Source organism: Microcaecilia unicolor, chromosome 2 (assembly GCF_901765095.1).
Source record: "Microcaecilia unicolor chromosome 2, aMicUni1.1, whole genome shotgun sequence".
Classification (NCBI taxonomy): Eukaryota; Metazoa; Chordata; class Amphibia; order Gymnophiona; family Siphonopidae; genus Microcaecilia; species Microcaecilia unicolor.
Window position 1 is genome coordinate 346,085,852 of NC_044032.1, and position 14,704 is coordinate 346,100,555.

Below are 14,704 nucleotides of genomic sequence, written 5' to 3' on the forward strand. Positions count from 1 at the left end.
CTGGAAGCAGGATATGCCCTAAAAAGGGTAAGGATCGCTGATGGAAAGCGCACTTACTCAGCTTAGCAAATAGATGGGCTTGACGTAGGCGGTGCAGTACAGCACGAACATGGCCCGGATGCTCCAGGGGGTCCTTAGAGTAAACTAGGATGTCGTCCAGATATACAATCACCGTGGAATTTAGCAAATCCTCTAGTACACAATTGATAAGGCGTTGAAACACCGCAGGGGCATTGCAGAGACCGAACGGCATCACCCGATATTCAAAATGTCCCTCGTGGGTGTTGAAAGCCGTTTTCCATTCGTCCCCGGACCGGATTCGTACTAGATTGTAGGCCCCCCGCAAATCTAACTTCGTGAAGATCTGAGCTCCTTGCAGTCTTTCCAAGAGCTCGGGAATGAGCGGCAGCGGGAACCGATCCTTCACGGTGATGGCATTTAATCCCCGATAGTCAATGCAAGGTCTCAGCGACCCATCCTTCTTGGTAACGAAAAAGAACCCTGCCCCGGCTGGGGATGTAGACGGCTGAATGAACCCTTTCCGTAGGTTCTCATGGATGTATTCTCGCATTGCCTTGAACTCTCCTCGGGACAGTTTGTACAGTCGGCCCCGTGGGGGTACCGTATCCGTCTTCAAATTGATAGCACAGTCAAAAGACCTATGCGGCGGTAGTACCTCCGCCTCCTTGGGATTAAACACATCTGCAAAGTCTCTATAATCCATAGGCAAGGAGCCCAGTTCACCCGGTCCCTCCTCGGGCAACGTATTTAAGGCCGGACAGCTGCCAGCCCGACCCTTACAACAGGTCTCTTGACAGGAATTACCCCACGCTTGAATTCTTCCCCCGGCCCAGTCGATAACCGGGTTGTGGTATCGTAACCATGGCAGTCCCAGAACCACAGGGTGGATGGTCCGGGACAATACTAAGAATTCGGCTTCCTCCCGATGGTTCTCCCCCACTTGCAGTCCCAACATTGGAGTAATCTCAGTGACCGGCTGGGGAAGGGTAGTTCCTTGGATGGAGGTTATCCGCAGCATCGGCCTCCGGGGGAGCGTGGGCCAGCCCATTTGCTGCAGCAGTTCGAGCCCAATAAAATTGCCCCCTGACCCCGAGTCCACCAGGGCTCGGGTCTGAACCGTGGCTTCCTGCCACCGTAAGGTCACCGGTAGGATGATCAGGGTGTCTGGTAGGGGAGCGGAGTGCCCCAAGAACCCTCCCCTCAGGGTGCCTTGGGGAGCGCATTTCCCGGCCGGATGGAACAAGTCCGGAGGAAATGCCCAGCCTTCCCACAATAGAAGCACAGTCCGTTTGACTGTCGTTGCTGTCTTTCGGCGGGAGTCAACCGTTGCCGGCCCATCACCATCGGCTCCTCCCCGGGCTCCGTAGTGTCCCGGTTCCCCTGGCGAGAGGACGGCCCTTTGCTCGTCCGGGAGGTCCCTCGTGCCCACTTCTGCCGCTCCGCCCGGGCTCTGGCTCGCTCCTGGAATCGGGTGTCCACCCGTATACAGAGTGATATGAGGGCATCCAATTGTCCGGGAATCTCCCGTCCCGCCAATTCATCCTTGATTCGTTCTTGTAATCCCTCCATAAAAATGGCCATCAAGGACTCCGGATTCCAACGCAGCTCCGTGGCTAAGGTACGGAACCGGATGGCATAATCGGCCACCGTACCTTCTCCCTGATGAATCCGGAGCAGTTCCGATGCCACGGAGGAAGGTCTTCCCGGAAGGTCGAACACCATCCGGAACCGGCGCTGAAATTCGCTATAATCATCCAAAATGGGGTCATGTTGTTCGTTCAGGGGGGCCACCCAGTCCTGGGCTTTTCCTTCACAAAGGCCCATAATGTAGCCCACCTTACTTTGGTCCGAAGCAAAGACCTCCGGTTGCATCCGGAAGGCCAGGTTACACTGGTTGAGGAACCCCCGACAACCTCCCGGGGTCCCATCGTATCGTGCTGGTTCAGGGAACCGAGGTCCCACGCGGAACCCTCCCATACGGGGAGCCGCTGCGACCCCTTGGACCGCAGCGGCCTGGTTCTGTACCTGAAGCGTGGAAAGCTGAGAACATACATTCTGGAGCGCCCCAGACAGGGCATTGAGCTGTTCCTGTTGCTGCTGGAGAACCTTGGCCAGGTCCCGTAGATCAGGTTGCGTCGGCGAGCTCATGGCTTCCGTTTTCTGTCGCGGCTCTGATGTCACTCCGGTATTGGTGAGCTCTCGAGTCTTCCCGAGCCCCACTAGGGCCAGGAAATCACCGAGCACCCCGAATCTTCACCCGCGGCGACCGCCGTTCACCGAGGGTTGAGCCCTCAGCTGCGGGCGGCCAGCAAGACTGCTGGAACCGCGGGGTGGCGGCTGGCCTGGCTGGATGTGGGTACAGAGTCCTTGGTGAGCGTGGCTTAGCCGGGCGGCTAGCTGAGCACGGGGAACGGACACAGTCTTTATTGGCAATAGCCAGCAGGATGGCTAGCTGGCACGAGGAACTAACACAGTCGTCACTGGAAATAGCTAGCAGGACGGCTAGTTGACACGAGGAACAAACACAGTCTTCACTGGAAATAGCTAGCAGGACGGCTAGCTGGCACGAGGAACAAACACAGTCATCACTGGAAATAGCTAGCAGGACGGCTAGCTGGCACGAGGAACAAACACAGTCATCACTGGAAATAGCTAGCAGGACGGCTAGCTGGCACGAGGAACAAACACAGTCTTTACTGGAAATAGCTAGCAGGACGGCTAGCTGGCACGAGGAACAAACACAGACTTGGAATGTGGCTTCAAACAACAAAACGGAAGCACTGGACCCCTTCCGTGTTCCCGTTTAAATCCCCCGCTCGTCCTGGCTGGGGAACCGCTGGAACAATCCTCTTCGCCCAGGCCGGCAGCGGAGGCCCGGATTGGTCCTCCCGTCCGATGGGCGGAGTTCCTACGCGGATGCGCCAATCCGGCGCAAGTGGGCGGAGCCTCCTCGCTGGTCCCGCTGTAGCGAGGAGGACGACGACGCCGGCGCCGCCATCTTGGCCGGCGGATCTCCTTCTCCGAGGCCGGCGCTTGCTCTTCTGGATCGCCGGCCTCGGAGCAGCCTGCAGTCGCGGCGATCCCCGTGGCAGCCTTCCCCCGCTGCCCCGCATCCCACGGGCGCCCCAGCCTCGCGCTTCGGCCCGCGGACCGCCAGGTAAGGGCCCGGAACGGGACAGATAACATGCTTAGGTTAGTCAATCCAGATTTTAGATACGAGACTAGTCTGAAAATACTGGGAGTAATTTTGTCAAGCACTTTAAGACCAGAGCAGTAGATAAATGCTTTGGTGACTTTTTTATGATGAGAAAATTGAGGAGGTTTAGAAGCTGTTTAGATCCAATAGCTTTTAGAATTGTTATGCAGAGTTTTATTCTAGGTCACTTGGATTATTCTAACAGTATATATTTAGGCTGCTCTAAATTTTTATTGAAAAAAGTCCAAAGTACAATAAAGTCTCGATTATCTGACCTAAACAGGACCAACCAATTGTTGGATAAATGAAAAGTCAGATAATATGGAAAACAATGGTAACCACTCAAAGAATGCAGAAACAAAGGCAGTAAAAGCAGCATACTCGGCTCATAATGGTGGTAAAAGTAGGGTCCCAGGTTCAGAAAATGGAAAGGAAGCTGCGTGACATCATTGAGGGGTCTGTCAGATATGCTGGATGGTTGGTAAAGGTTGGATAATCGAGACTGTACTGTATTCAGAATATGGCAGCTTAATCAAGCTTATGGGCTCAGAAAAATAAGAGAATTACACCCATCTTGCAAACATTGCATTTGCTCCCGGTGGAAGCTCGCATAAATTGTGCATTATGACTTTTAATATTTTATATGACAATGCTCCTTCTTATATGCTAGAATTGGTTGGTTTACTGTTATTGCAGTTCTATTAAGCCACACACTAATTGTGAATTTAAGTTTATTTGAATGAAAATTTGCTTGCATTTGTATTCAATAAAGAAAAAGATAATTTGCAAATCTGAAGGTGCGGTTCTTCCAGTTCAGGAACAAATCCTTTAGCTTCTTTTCCTCTTTTATTCTTTGAGAGTAAAGGACGAGGTTAGTTTATTTGTTCCATTCCCTCAGCTGTGAGTGTGTGTTCCCTGGATATTCGCCACGACTACAACAATCAGGTATCTGGGAGCACATCACTACAGTCCAGCCGAGAGGGGTGGTAACATTACCATCATCAGTCAGATCAACTGCAGCTAGGAAGTCACTGCTGTTAAAATTTCCACGATTATGAATTGTGTGCTGCCCCTGCCTTCTCCCTCCCTCCTGCCCGCTTGGTTCGTCATCTTTCCCTCCCCCTCCTGGACCTCCCACGGCTCTCTCTCAAGTTCCCCCACCCCAGACCCGGTATACCTTTTGAAAAGCAAGCAAGTCTTTGGCACTACAGCACCAACAGCAGCTGTACTCAAAAGCTGCCTGTGGCCTGAATCGCACCATTTCCTGTCCTGCCCCTTCTGACACAATTTCCTGTTTTTAGAAGGGCGGGACAAGTCAGGGAAAGGACCGGTGCAGGCCACAGGCAGCCTTTGAGCACTGCTAGGCCAAAGGCTTGCTTGCTTTTCAAAATATACACCGGGTGGGGAAGGGGGGGGGCCTTTGAGAGGTCTGGGAGGGGAGGGAGAGATGCAATAACCGAACAGAAATATAAAAACTCCATGGCTAAGTCAAACTTTATCACTATCATCAGCCTTGTTCCCCTGCCACTATGAGGAAGCATTTCCATTCCCACCAGTCTTTTCAACAATATAGATTTCTCAACCCCCATGACACACTGTGATCAAGGATTTTGGAGGCCTAAGTCCTCCCCCAAACACCCACCTTCATCACGTGCCTTCCATCTCCACAGGCAGCCTAATCCATTCAAAGTTAGGAAACAGACAGTAGGAGAAAGAGAGGGGGATTGACAGTCTTTTACCCCACCAGTACTGATTTCCTTAAATGGTCCTGGCTGACCTTACTAAAGATGTGCAGTAGGAATTTTATACTTACTTGTTACAGAAGGGTGAGTCTGTTCAGACATCGCTGATTCAGCTTGATCCAAGAAGGGGAGATCATCCTCTTGTTTAACATTCAGTGAGAATACAGATGCTACAATCGGAAGGCCTGTTATTAGAAAACATGTCAAGAAGGTTTTACCAAGCAGCAGATAATAGTAAATTAGGAAATGTATTTTAAGTCTCCGAATGTTTGATGTGAATGACCCATCTCCTGTGAACTGAAAATGCAGAGCTCTATAAATCCAAAACATTTACTTACTCTTTGTGGGGTCATTTGGGTTTTTGTTGCCTTCACACTCAAAATGTTGAGTGAAATATTTCTCATCTTCCTTTTTAACCTTGAATATAACATCAGGATTAACAATTGAATAACCTGTTAATAAATAGGAAAATGACATTTAAACTATAATCTTCTCTGACATCTGATTACACATTGCACAGTACAGTCGACTAGAGCACAGATGACATGTCATGTCCTTACACAGAAGTCCTCAGCAAGAAGTCTGAGAGGTAAATCCTTTCTCTGCTCTTCCCTGCCAAATTATTTTGGGGCTTATTTTCAAAAGCAAAAAAAATGTCTATAAAGTGTCATAAACCACCATTTTCTTCTCAAAACATCCAAATCGGTATTTTCGAAACCTGTTTTCCAAATGCCTATCTATGCAATTCGTCAGCAATGCATCCAGATCACAAAGGGGTGTGTCAGGGGCATTTCAAAGGTGGGCTTAGGATGGGTTCAGGGTGTGCCTAACACTTGGATGTTTTACAGCTATAATGGAACTAAACAAAAACGTCCAGGGCAAAAATCTAAACGTTTTGCTCTAGACCTGTTTTTAGAATGAATAAGGCACAAAAAGGTGACCATTGGAGAGAATCAGGGATGAATTCCCTTACTCCCCCAGTAGTCACTGACCCCTCCCATCCCCCCAAAATGTGAATTAAAATATTACTTGCCAGCCTCTACAACAACCTCAGATGTTATAGCCAGGTCTATTAGGGCTGCATGCAGGTCTCTGAAATAGCCTAGGGGATGGTGCAGTGCAGTATAGACAGGTGGTTCGAGGCCCATAACTCCCCCCCCCCCCCCCCCACTTGTGGTGGAAACTATTAGCTCTTCAAAAAACTCACCAGAAACCCACTGTACCCACTTAGGATTTAGATTGTAAGCTCTTTTGAGTAGAGACTGTCTTTTCTTCATGTTCAATTGTGAAGCGCTGCGTACGACTGGTAGCGCTATAGAAATGATTTATAGTAGTAGTAGTAGTTATAGGTAACCCCTTCACACATAAGAGCTATTGTAGGTGTGTACAGTTGGGAGGAGTGGGTTTTGGAGGGCTCAGCAGACAAGGTAAGGGAGCCACAGTGAGATTTGTACCTAGGAGCATTTATATGAAGTCCACTGCCGTGCCACCTAGGGTGTCCCACTGCTCTCCCTGGTTGCCTGAGGGACCAGGCTACTAAAAATGCTGGCCTCTCCTACATCCCAATAACTTGATTTTCTCTGTTTTTCACTTGGACAATTTTTGTTAAAAAAGAGAAAAAGATAGACGTTTGGCTTTTTTGAAAATGGGTATATTTGCTATTTGGATTAGTCGGACTTAGATGTTATATCAAAAATGCCCCTCCATATACAGAAAAAGGAGACAGCTAGTCTTATATGAAGCCTAGTTTAAGGTATACATTTTATCTTACAGCACAAAGCAACACCTTTTGCAGATCGTGTAGCAGTGGTGTCTTTCACTGGCTTTTGTTGTATATAGGATGGTCCAGAGCCTCTGCCCAGTTGCCCACCACAGCAACACATTGCAGCCCTCCCCAGTCCTAACTTGAAAGGCCTGGTGGTCTAGTGGCCTCTGTGGAGGCAGGAACGAATTCCACTCTTTCCTGCCTGCTGCCGCTACTCTGCATGGCAGCGCCGGCATGTTTTAAAAATGGCTGCCAGGACTTCCGCAGTCTAGGAAGCCATTTTGAAAAACACAGCGGTGCTACCACAGGGCACAGTAGCGATAGCAGGTAAGAAAGAGCAGAAGCTACTAGACCACCAGGCCCTTCAAGAGAGGACCGGTGAGGGTGGCAGTGCAGCGGCCTCAATGACCTTTACTGCCCAGGGGCCCCAACCATTGTCAGTCTGCCCCTGGCATCTAGTACCTATGATTTTTCCAACACTGATTGCGTAATGTGCCTGTGTGGTAGATGATAAAAAACACATATTTACCTCGTGACATGAGGATATCATGAATCTCCTTGATGACCTTCTTGTAAAGCTCCTTCTGCCATTCTCCTAAAATGTTCCACTCCACGTCCAAGAAATAAGCAGCAACATCCCTAAATATGATTGATGCCTGGAACAGCAAAACAGGACACCCTCAGTCATTTTTCATAATCATGTTTGAGTAATAGACCTCTATCCGTGAGATGAGATCTCCTATAGATTATAGTAGGAAGAGAGCTCTGTTCTCCCACTATCTACTGTTTTGGATAGGTTTCCTAGTTTTTAGTGATACAGAAGAAATCTCACACATTGGCTAATTCAGCCGTTGGAAGGAGGAGCACGTGTGGACCTGAAAAGGAGTGGCAGAAGAGTAGTTATTTATCGCCTTTTTGAAGAAATTCAGTCAAGGCAGTGTACAGCAAGAATAAATCAAACATAAACACTAGACAATTACAGCAATACAAATATACAAATATCAATACAAAGTATGTCATAGTATACTGCTTACATCAACACATTACATAACAAAACATTCCAATATAAGCAAAGATGGAACACACAGACAGGTAAAAGAGTAAGAGGAGTTAGAAAATAAGGGAACTAATTTAAAGAAAGTTGCACAAGAGGTCAGAGAGGTGATTAAACGTTATCTCAACTAGGCTAGGAGTGGATAAACATGTAGTTCTTTATGTCAAAAATAATATAAACACCACAAAAAAGAGGGAACTACTCAATATAATAATTATGGGAACCCCCCCAAAAAAATCCATACTATAAATGCCAACAAAATATTAATGGAAAGAAAAAGGAAAACAAACCTTCCACAAAAAACGAGAACCCAAAGAAGAGTGGAAGCCATCACGAAAAGTTCCAATTAGACCAGTACAGAATGGTTCAATAAAAAGGTTTACTCTTCAAATATGGCAAGAATGACAGTTCATATATTCAGCAGTTGGAGATCCCTTCTCATTGTTTCTACTCCCTCCAGGGTATCCACTCTATTGGCTATCTTCATGTCATCCGCAAAAAGGCAAACCTTTCCTTCCAAAATGCAGTGCCAAGAAGTGCAGAGTGATGCACTTAGGGTGCAGAAACCCAAAAGAGAGATACCAAACAGAAGGGGAGAGATTAGTAAGCTGAACTCAGGAGAGAGACCTTGGGGTGTTGGTGTCAGAGGATATGAAGATGAAGAAACAATGTGACAAGGCGATCACCGTGAACAGAAGGATGCTAGGCTGCATAGAGAGGGGTATAACCAGCAGAAGAAAGGAGGTGTTGATGCCCCTCTACAAGTAATTGGTGAGGCTCCACTTGGAGTATTGTGTTCAGTTCTGGAGGCCATATCTTGTTAAAGATGTAAAAAGACTGGAAGTGGTGCAAAGAAAAGCTACAAAAATGGTATGGGATTTGCATTGCAAACCGTAAGAGGAAAGACTTGCTGACCTGAACATGTATACCTTGGAGGAAAGGAGAAACAGGGGTGAAATGATACAGACGTTCAAAAATTTGAAAGGTATTAATCCACAAACAAGACTTTTCCGGAGACGGGAAGGTGGTAGAACTGGAGGACATGAATTTATTTATTTTTTATTTTTGTTACATTTGTACCCCGCACTTTCCCACTCATGGCAGGCTCTATGTGGCAGGCAATGGAGGGTTAAGTGACTTGCCCAGAGTTCACAAGGAGAGCTGCCTGTGCCGGGAATCGAACTCAGTTCCTCAGTTCCCCAGGACCAAAGTCCACCACCCTAACCGAATTGAGATTGAAGGGGGGCAGACTCAGGAGTAATGTCTGGAAGTATTTTTTCACAGAAAGGGTGGTAGATACGCGGGAGGTGGTGGAGATGAAAACAGTAATGGAATTCAAATATGCATGGGATAAACTCAAAGGAATCCTGTTTAGAAGGAATGAATCTACGGAATCTTAGCAGAGATTGGTTGCAACGCTGGTAATTGGGAAGCAAAACCAGTGCTGGGCAGACCTCTACAGTCTACACCCTGATCGTAACTAAATAGATATAGATGGGTTGGAGTGTAAATTTTAAGGGGCTTCGATGTTAGCTTCAGAACTTTTAGTATAAGAACAGTGCTGGGCAGACTTCTATGGTCTGTGCCCTGAGAATGGCAAGGACAAATCAAACTCGGGTATACATATAAAGTATCACATACCATGTAAAATGAGTTTATCTTGTTGGGCAGACTGGATGGACCGTTGAGATCTTTATCTGCCGTCATTTACTATGTTACTATGTAAAATATTATTATGAGTGGATTAATTCACTGAAGGGAATAAAAAAAATGATGCACAAGCACTGAACAGAGAGCTAGATCAGAATGAAAGAACTGGAAAACCTGTTCCCCATGAGTTCAGGGGACAGGGAGATTGGTGGCATGGTGGGAATTCACTGAGAGAAAACAAGTCCTGGAAGGGAGTTTGTCTCGTGCTGAACTATCTCTGATGGTTCTGGATAAGATGGGAGACAGCCCTCTAGTGGGGAAATCCTGCTACTGGTGGTTACAGTCTTATTAAGAGCTGGAAACCCTGAACCCCAGCAAGAGGAATACCCTTAGAGGCTCTCTTGAAAACAAGCTGAAGCTCTTGAGAGTACTGCTCAAGGCACAGATGCCTTTGGGAGCAGATCAGGGCAGAAGAAGGATCAACAGCCCATGGGAGAAGAATTAAGGCAAGGAGGCCTTTGGGAGTGGCTCGGGGCAGAATAAAGTGGCCTGCGGGGGCACTACGAGAGGCAAAATAGACCCACTAACATTCTGGCAACAATTCTATATCGACAAATGGACAACACCTACAAACTCACCCCAATTTCTCCAAGAATGGGACAACAGATGCAAAACCGTACTAGACAACATAGCACCGCTTCAAACCAAAACCTCACATAGAAAAAGCTCATTACCATGGTTTAACGAAGAACTGAAAGAACTAAAAACACAAGTCAGAAGATTAGAAAGAGCATGGAACAAGAAAAAAGATGAATCCACACTCAAAGACTGGAAACAACTACAAAGAACATACAAATACACCATCAGACAAACTAAAAGAACATATTATAAAACCAAAATAGGACCAAACTACAAGGATACACACAAACTGTTCTTACTTGTAAACAAACTACTAAATACTACACCGTTTACTTCTAATAATATCTGCAACCAACCTTGCGAACTACCTTAAGGAAAAAATGATAAAGCTCCAACTCATGATACCTACCAATATAATTGACTACACAAACCTCCTTGAATGACTAGACCCAATACCTGGAGAATACCCAGCAGATCGATCATGGACCAACTTTGACACGCTCTCGTTCAACGACATCTCACAATCGCTCGGAAGATACGCCAAGTCGCAATGCAAATTAGACACCTGCCCTACTAGCCTAATTGGATCTGCCCCTAAACAATTCAAAACAGACCTCACGAAACACTTAAACTACAGGCTTCAAAATGGTCTCTTTCCCACGGATAAAGGAAACATCTTACTTACTCCTCTACCTAAAGATGCTAAGAAAAGCACAATGGACCTAACCAATTATCGCCCAGTAGCATCTATCCCGCTCATAACCAAACTCATGGAGGGCATAGTGATGAAACAACTCACTGAATACCTAAATAAACACTCAATTCTGCACGAGCCTCAATCAGGATTTCGGTCGAATCACAGCACCAAAACTGTTCTAGTGTCTGCAATAAACTCATTCAAACAAGCAATTGCAACTGGCAACAACATACTCCTCCTTCCAGGGGCGTAGCTACGGGTGGGCCTGGGAGGGCCCAGACAAACCCAATTTCACCTCTGGCCCGCCCACCCAATCGCACACACACGCCCGCCCACTTTTCTTCCAGGCCCGCGCCAGCCCCAGCTCCCATTGCCGGCCACTGCTGCTTTTCCTGTTGAGCAGCAGGGCCGGCGCTACAAAAAGAAGAAGCACTCAGCTGACTGAGCTGAGTGCCAACACTAATGAGAAAAAATGTAAAAAAAAAAAAAAGCGCGGCACCGCAGGCAGCCTTGGGGCATTGGCTGCTGGCTCTGCAGGCTCCTCCCGTCTCTCTACATCACTGCCCCTGTTTCGCTCCAGGGGCAGTGACGTAAGAGAAGGGAGGAGCCTGCAGAGCCAGCAGCCAATGCCTCAAGGCTGCCTGTGGACCTGGTGCAGCGCTTTTTTTTTAAAACATTTTTTCTCGTTAGCGTTGGCGCTCAGCTCAATCAGCTGAGCGCTTCTTCTTTTTGTAGCGCTGGCCCTGCTGCTCAACTGGAAAAGCAGCAGTGGCCGGCAATGGGAGCTGGGGCTGGCAGGCCTGAATTGGGAGAGGGAAAACAGATGGAAGGATGGGGAGAAAGAGGGAAAACGGAAGGATGGCAGAGAAAGAGGGAAAACGGATGGAAGGATGGGGAGAAAGAGGGAAAACAGATGGAAGGATGGCAGAGAAAGAGGGAAAACAGATGGAAGGATGGCAGAGAAAGAGGGAAAACGGATGGAAGGATGGGGAGAAAGAGGGAAAACAGATGGAACGATGGGGAGAGAAAGAGGGAAAACAGATGGGATGATGGCAGAGAAAGTGGGAAAAGATGGAAGAATGGGGAGAAAGAGGGGAGATAGATGAAAGGATGCAGAGAGAAAGGGGAGAGACTGGAAGGATGTGGAGAGAGAAGGGACACTGAACAGAAAAGGGTAGAGAGATAGAGAGACACTGGTTAGAAGGAGGGAGAGAGAGACATTAGATGGAAGGATCAGGAGAGAGGGTAGATGGGTGGAAAGATGGGGAGAGAAAGAGGGAAGACGCTGGATGGAAGGGTGCAGAAAGAAAGAGGGGAGACCACTGGAAGGATGGGGAAAGAGAGGGGAGACACTGGAAGGATGGGGAGAGAAAGAGGAGAGCTGCTGCATGGAAAAGGAGAGTAGTGAAAGACTGGAGAATAAGAGGAAGGGGCATGGGGAGAACAAGGGTGATAAAAAGATGAAAAGCCATAAGTAGATGAAGGAAATTAAAGAATGGATAGTAAGAATGAATTAAATCTGGACAGAGAGAGAGAGAGGCAGAAAAATATTGAAGAAAGCAAAGAAAAAGAGAAAAATGACAAATAGCCAGGAAACCCTGGCAGAAGAGTTCAGCGAAAATGAAGGAAAGCAGAATCTAGAGACTGGGAGCAACACAATGAGAAAAAGTAAATGGCCATACAACAAAGGTAAAGAAAATAATTTTATTTTTAATTTAGGATAAAGTAATATGGTACCTGTGTTAATAAAGTTTCAGAGACCAATACTTCCTTCCTTAGGTCAGGAGAGGATACCATAACAGCATTATACTGACCTGAGGCAGGAGGTTTTGGCCTCTGAAAGCTCACTGAAAATGTGACTAAATTTTGCTGGGGGAGGGGGGTAGAGAGAAAATTTTGTGCCCACCCACTTTGGGTTCAGGCCCACCCAAAATCAGCAGTCTGGCTACGCCACTGCCTCCTACAATTTGACATGTCCAGTGCCTTCAATATGATCAATCATGGAATACTATTACATATACTAGAATACTTCGGAGTAGGAGGTCCAGTTCTCAAATGGTTCAGAGGATTCCTGACCACAAGATCATACCAAGTAACAACGAACGCGGACACATCAGACTACTACTACTACTACTACTTGACATTTCTAAAGCGCTACTAGGGTTACGCAGCGCTGTACAATTTAACATAGAAGGACAGTCCCTGCTCAAGGAGCTTACAATCTAAAGGACAAATGTACAGTCAGTCAAATAGGGGCAGTCAAATTGGGGCAGTCTAGATTTCCTGAAAGGTATAAAGGTTAGGTGCCAAAAGCAACATTGAAGAGGTGGGCTTTGAGCAAAGATTTGAAGACCCATGGATACCTGAATGTGGAGTCCCCCAAGGATCCCCCCTCTCACCAACCCTCTTTAACCTAATGATGATACCGTTAGCCAAATTACTAGCCAATCAAAACCTCAACCCTTACATATTTGCAGACAATGTCACGATTTATATCCCATTTAAACATGATCTAAACAAAATTGCCAACGAGATCAACCAAAGCCTCCAAATCATGCACTCCTGGGTGGATGCATTCCAGCTAAAACTCAACGCAGAAAAAACACGTCTTGTACTCACCTCACAACATAACACAAACAACTTCACCACCACACCCACACCATACTGTTCTCTTCCCGTCTCACAAAATCTGAAAATTCTTGGAGTTATCATTGATCGAAACCTCACACTCGATACCCACGTGAAGAATACGACAAAAAAGATGTTCCACTCCATGTGGAAACTCAAGAGTAAAACCTTTCTTCCCGAGATACATCTTCCGGACCCTGGTACAGTCAATGGTACTAAGTCACCTGGACTACTGCAACGCACTTTGTGCTGGCTGCAAAGAACAGAATATCAAAAAACTCCAAACAGCCCAGAATACCGCCGCCAGACTCATATTTGGAAAAACTAAATATGAAAGTGCAAAACCCCTAAGAGAGAAACTTTACTGGCTCCCACTTAAGGAACGCATCGCGTTCAAGATCTGCACGATAGTACACAAAATCATCCACACAGATGCCCCAACCTACATGCTAAACCTCGTGGACCTGCCTCCCAGAAATGCCAAAAGATCATCTCGCAAATTTCTTAATCTACACTTCCCCAGCTGTAAAGGACTAAAATACAAGCTGATACATGCAACAACCTTCTCTTACATAAGCATGCAGTTGTGGAATGCATTACCTACTGCTCTGAAAACTATTGACGAAATAACCAACTTTCGTAAATCTCTGAAGACATATCTCTTCAACAAGGCCTACAAAGAGAACCTATAGCCTTACTAAATCTCCTTGCCAGCCCACCCCAGTTATGAATGTCTACCTTCTACACTAATCCGCCTAAATCTTTTCCTTTTTCCCTTAATCTTTTTACATCACTAATTGTATCTGATATCCTGGAATGACATAACAGGACTCTGTAAGCCACATTGAGCCTGCAAATAGGTGAGAAAATGTGGGATATAAATGCAATAAATAAATAGTGCTGAGAAGAACATAGGAAGTAGCCCTCTAGTAGGGAACCCTGGAGCTGGCAGTTGCAGAGCACTGTCAAGGGACGGTAAACCTGAACCCAGCAGGAAGAAACTCCAGAGGCTTCTCTTAAAAAGAGAATGAACAATGGACAAGGTCTCAGTGGTGTAGTCGGAACTAGGGGCCCAGTGAGGGAGAAGGATCCCTGGCCAGCACTAGGAGCCCAGCAGGACAGGTATTGGAAGGACAGCCGGTCCTCAGAGCCCAGGGAAAGCTTCCTGGAAGCCAAGCAGAGACAGGCAGAGCCAGCCTGGAAGTCCAGCAACCACCAGCCCATGAAAGTCTCCAGCAGAGGGGTGAAATCTGCAGGGATTGGGAGAGGGTGGACTTACAAGAAAAGGAGAAAGGGAAATCATTTTTTTATT

At 46.8% G+C, this 14,704-nt stretch overlaps 1 protein-coding gene across 4 annotated transcripts in view; it reads right to left on the reverse strand.

The window, feature by feature from the left end:
* LOC115463707 (zinc finger protein 2-like) overlaps nucleotides 1–14,704 on the reverse strand; it is a 255,895-nt gene that overhangs the window by 14,002 nt on the left and 227,189 nt on the right. For 2 of the 4 annotated variants that reach the window (XM_030194425.1, XM_030194424.1), the window contains exons 2-4: nucleotides 7,254–7,380; nucleotides 5,298–5,411; nucleotides 5,031–5,144 (exon numbers count right to left, since the gene is read on the reverse strand). In XM_030194425.1, the coding sequence (XP_030050285.1) occupies nucleotides 5,031–5,144; nucleotides 5,298–5,411; nucleotides 7,254–7,380 (355 nt within the window). The remainder of the gene's footprint in view (nucleotides 1–5,030; nucleotides 5,145–5,297; nucleotides 5,412–7,253; nucleotides 7,381–14,704) is intronic. The other 2 variants (XM_030194426.1, XM_030194427.1) reach the window with 2 other exon arrangements.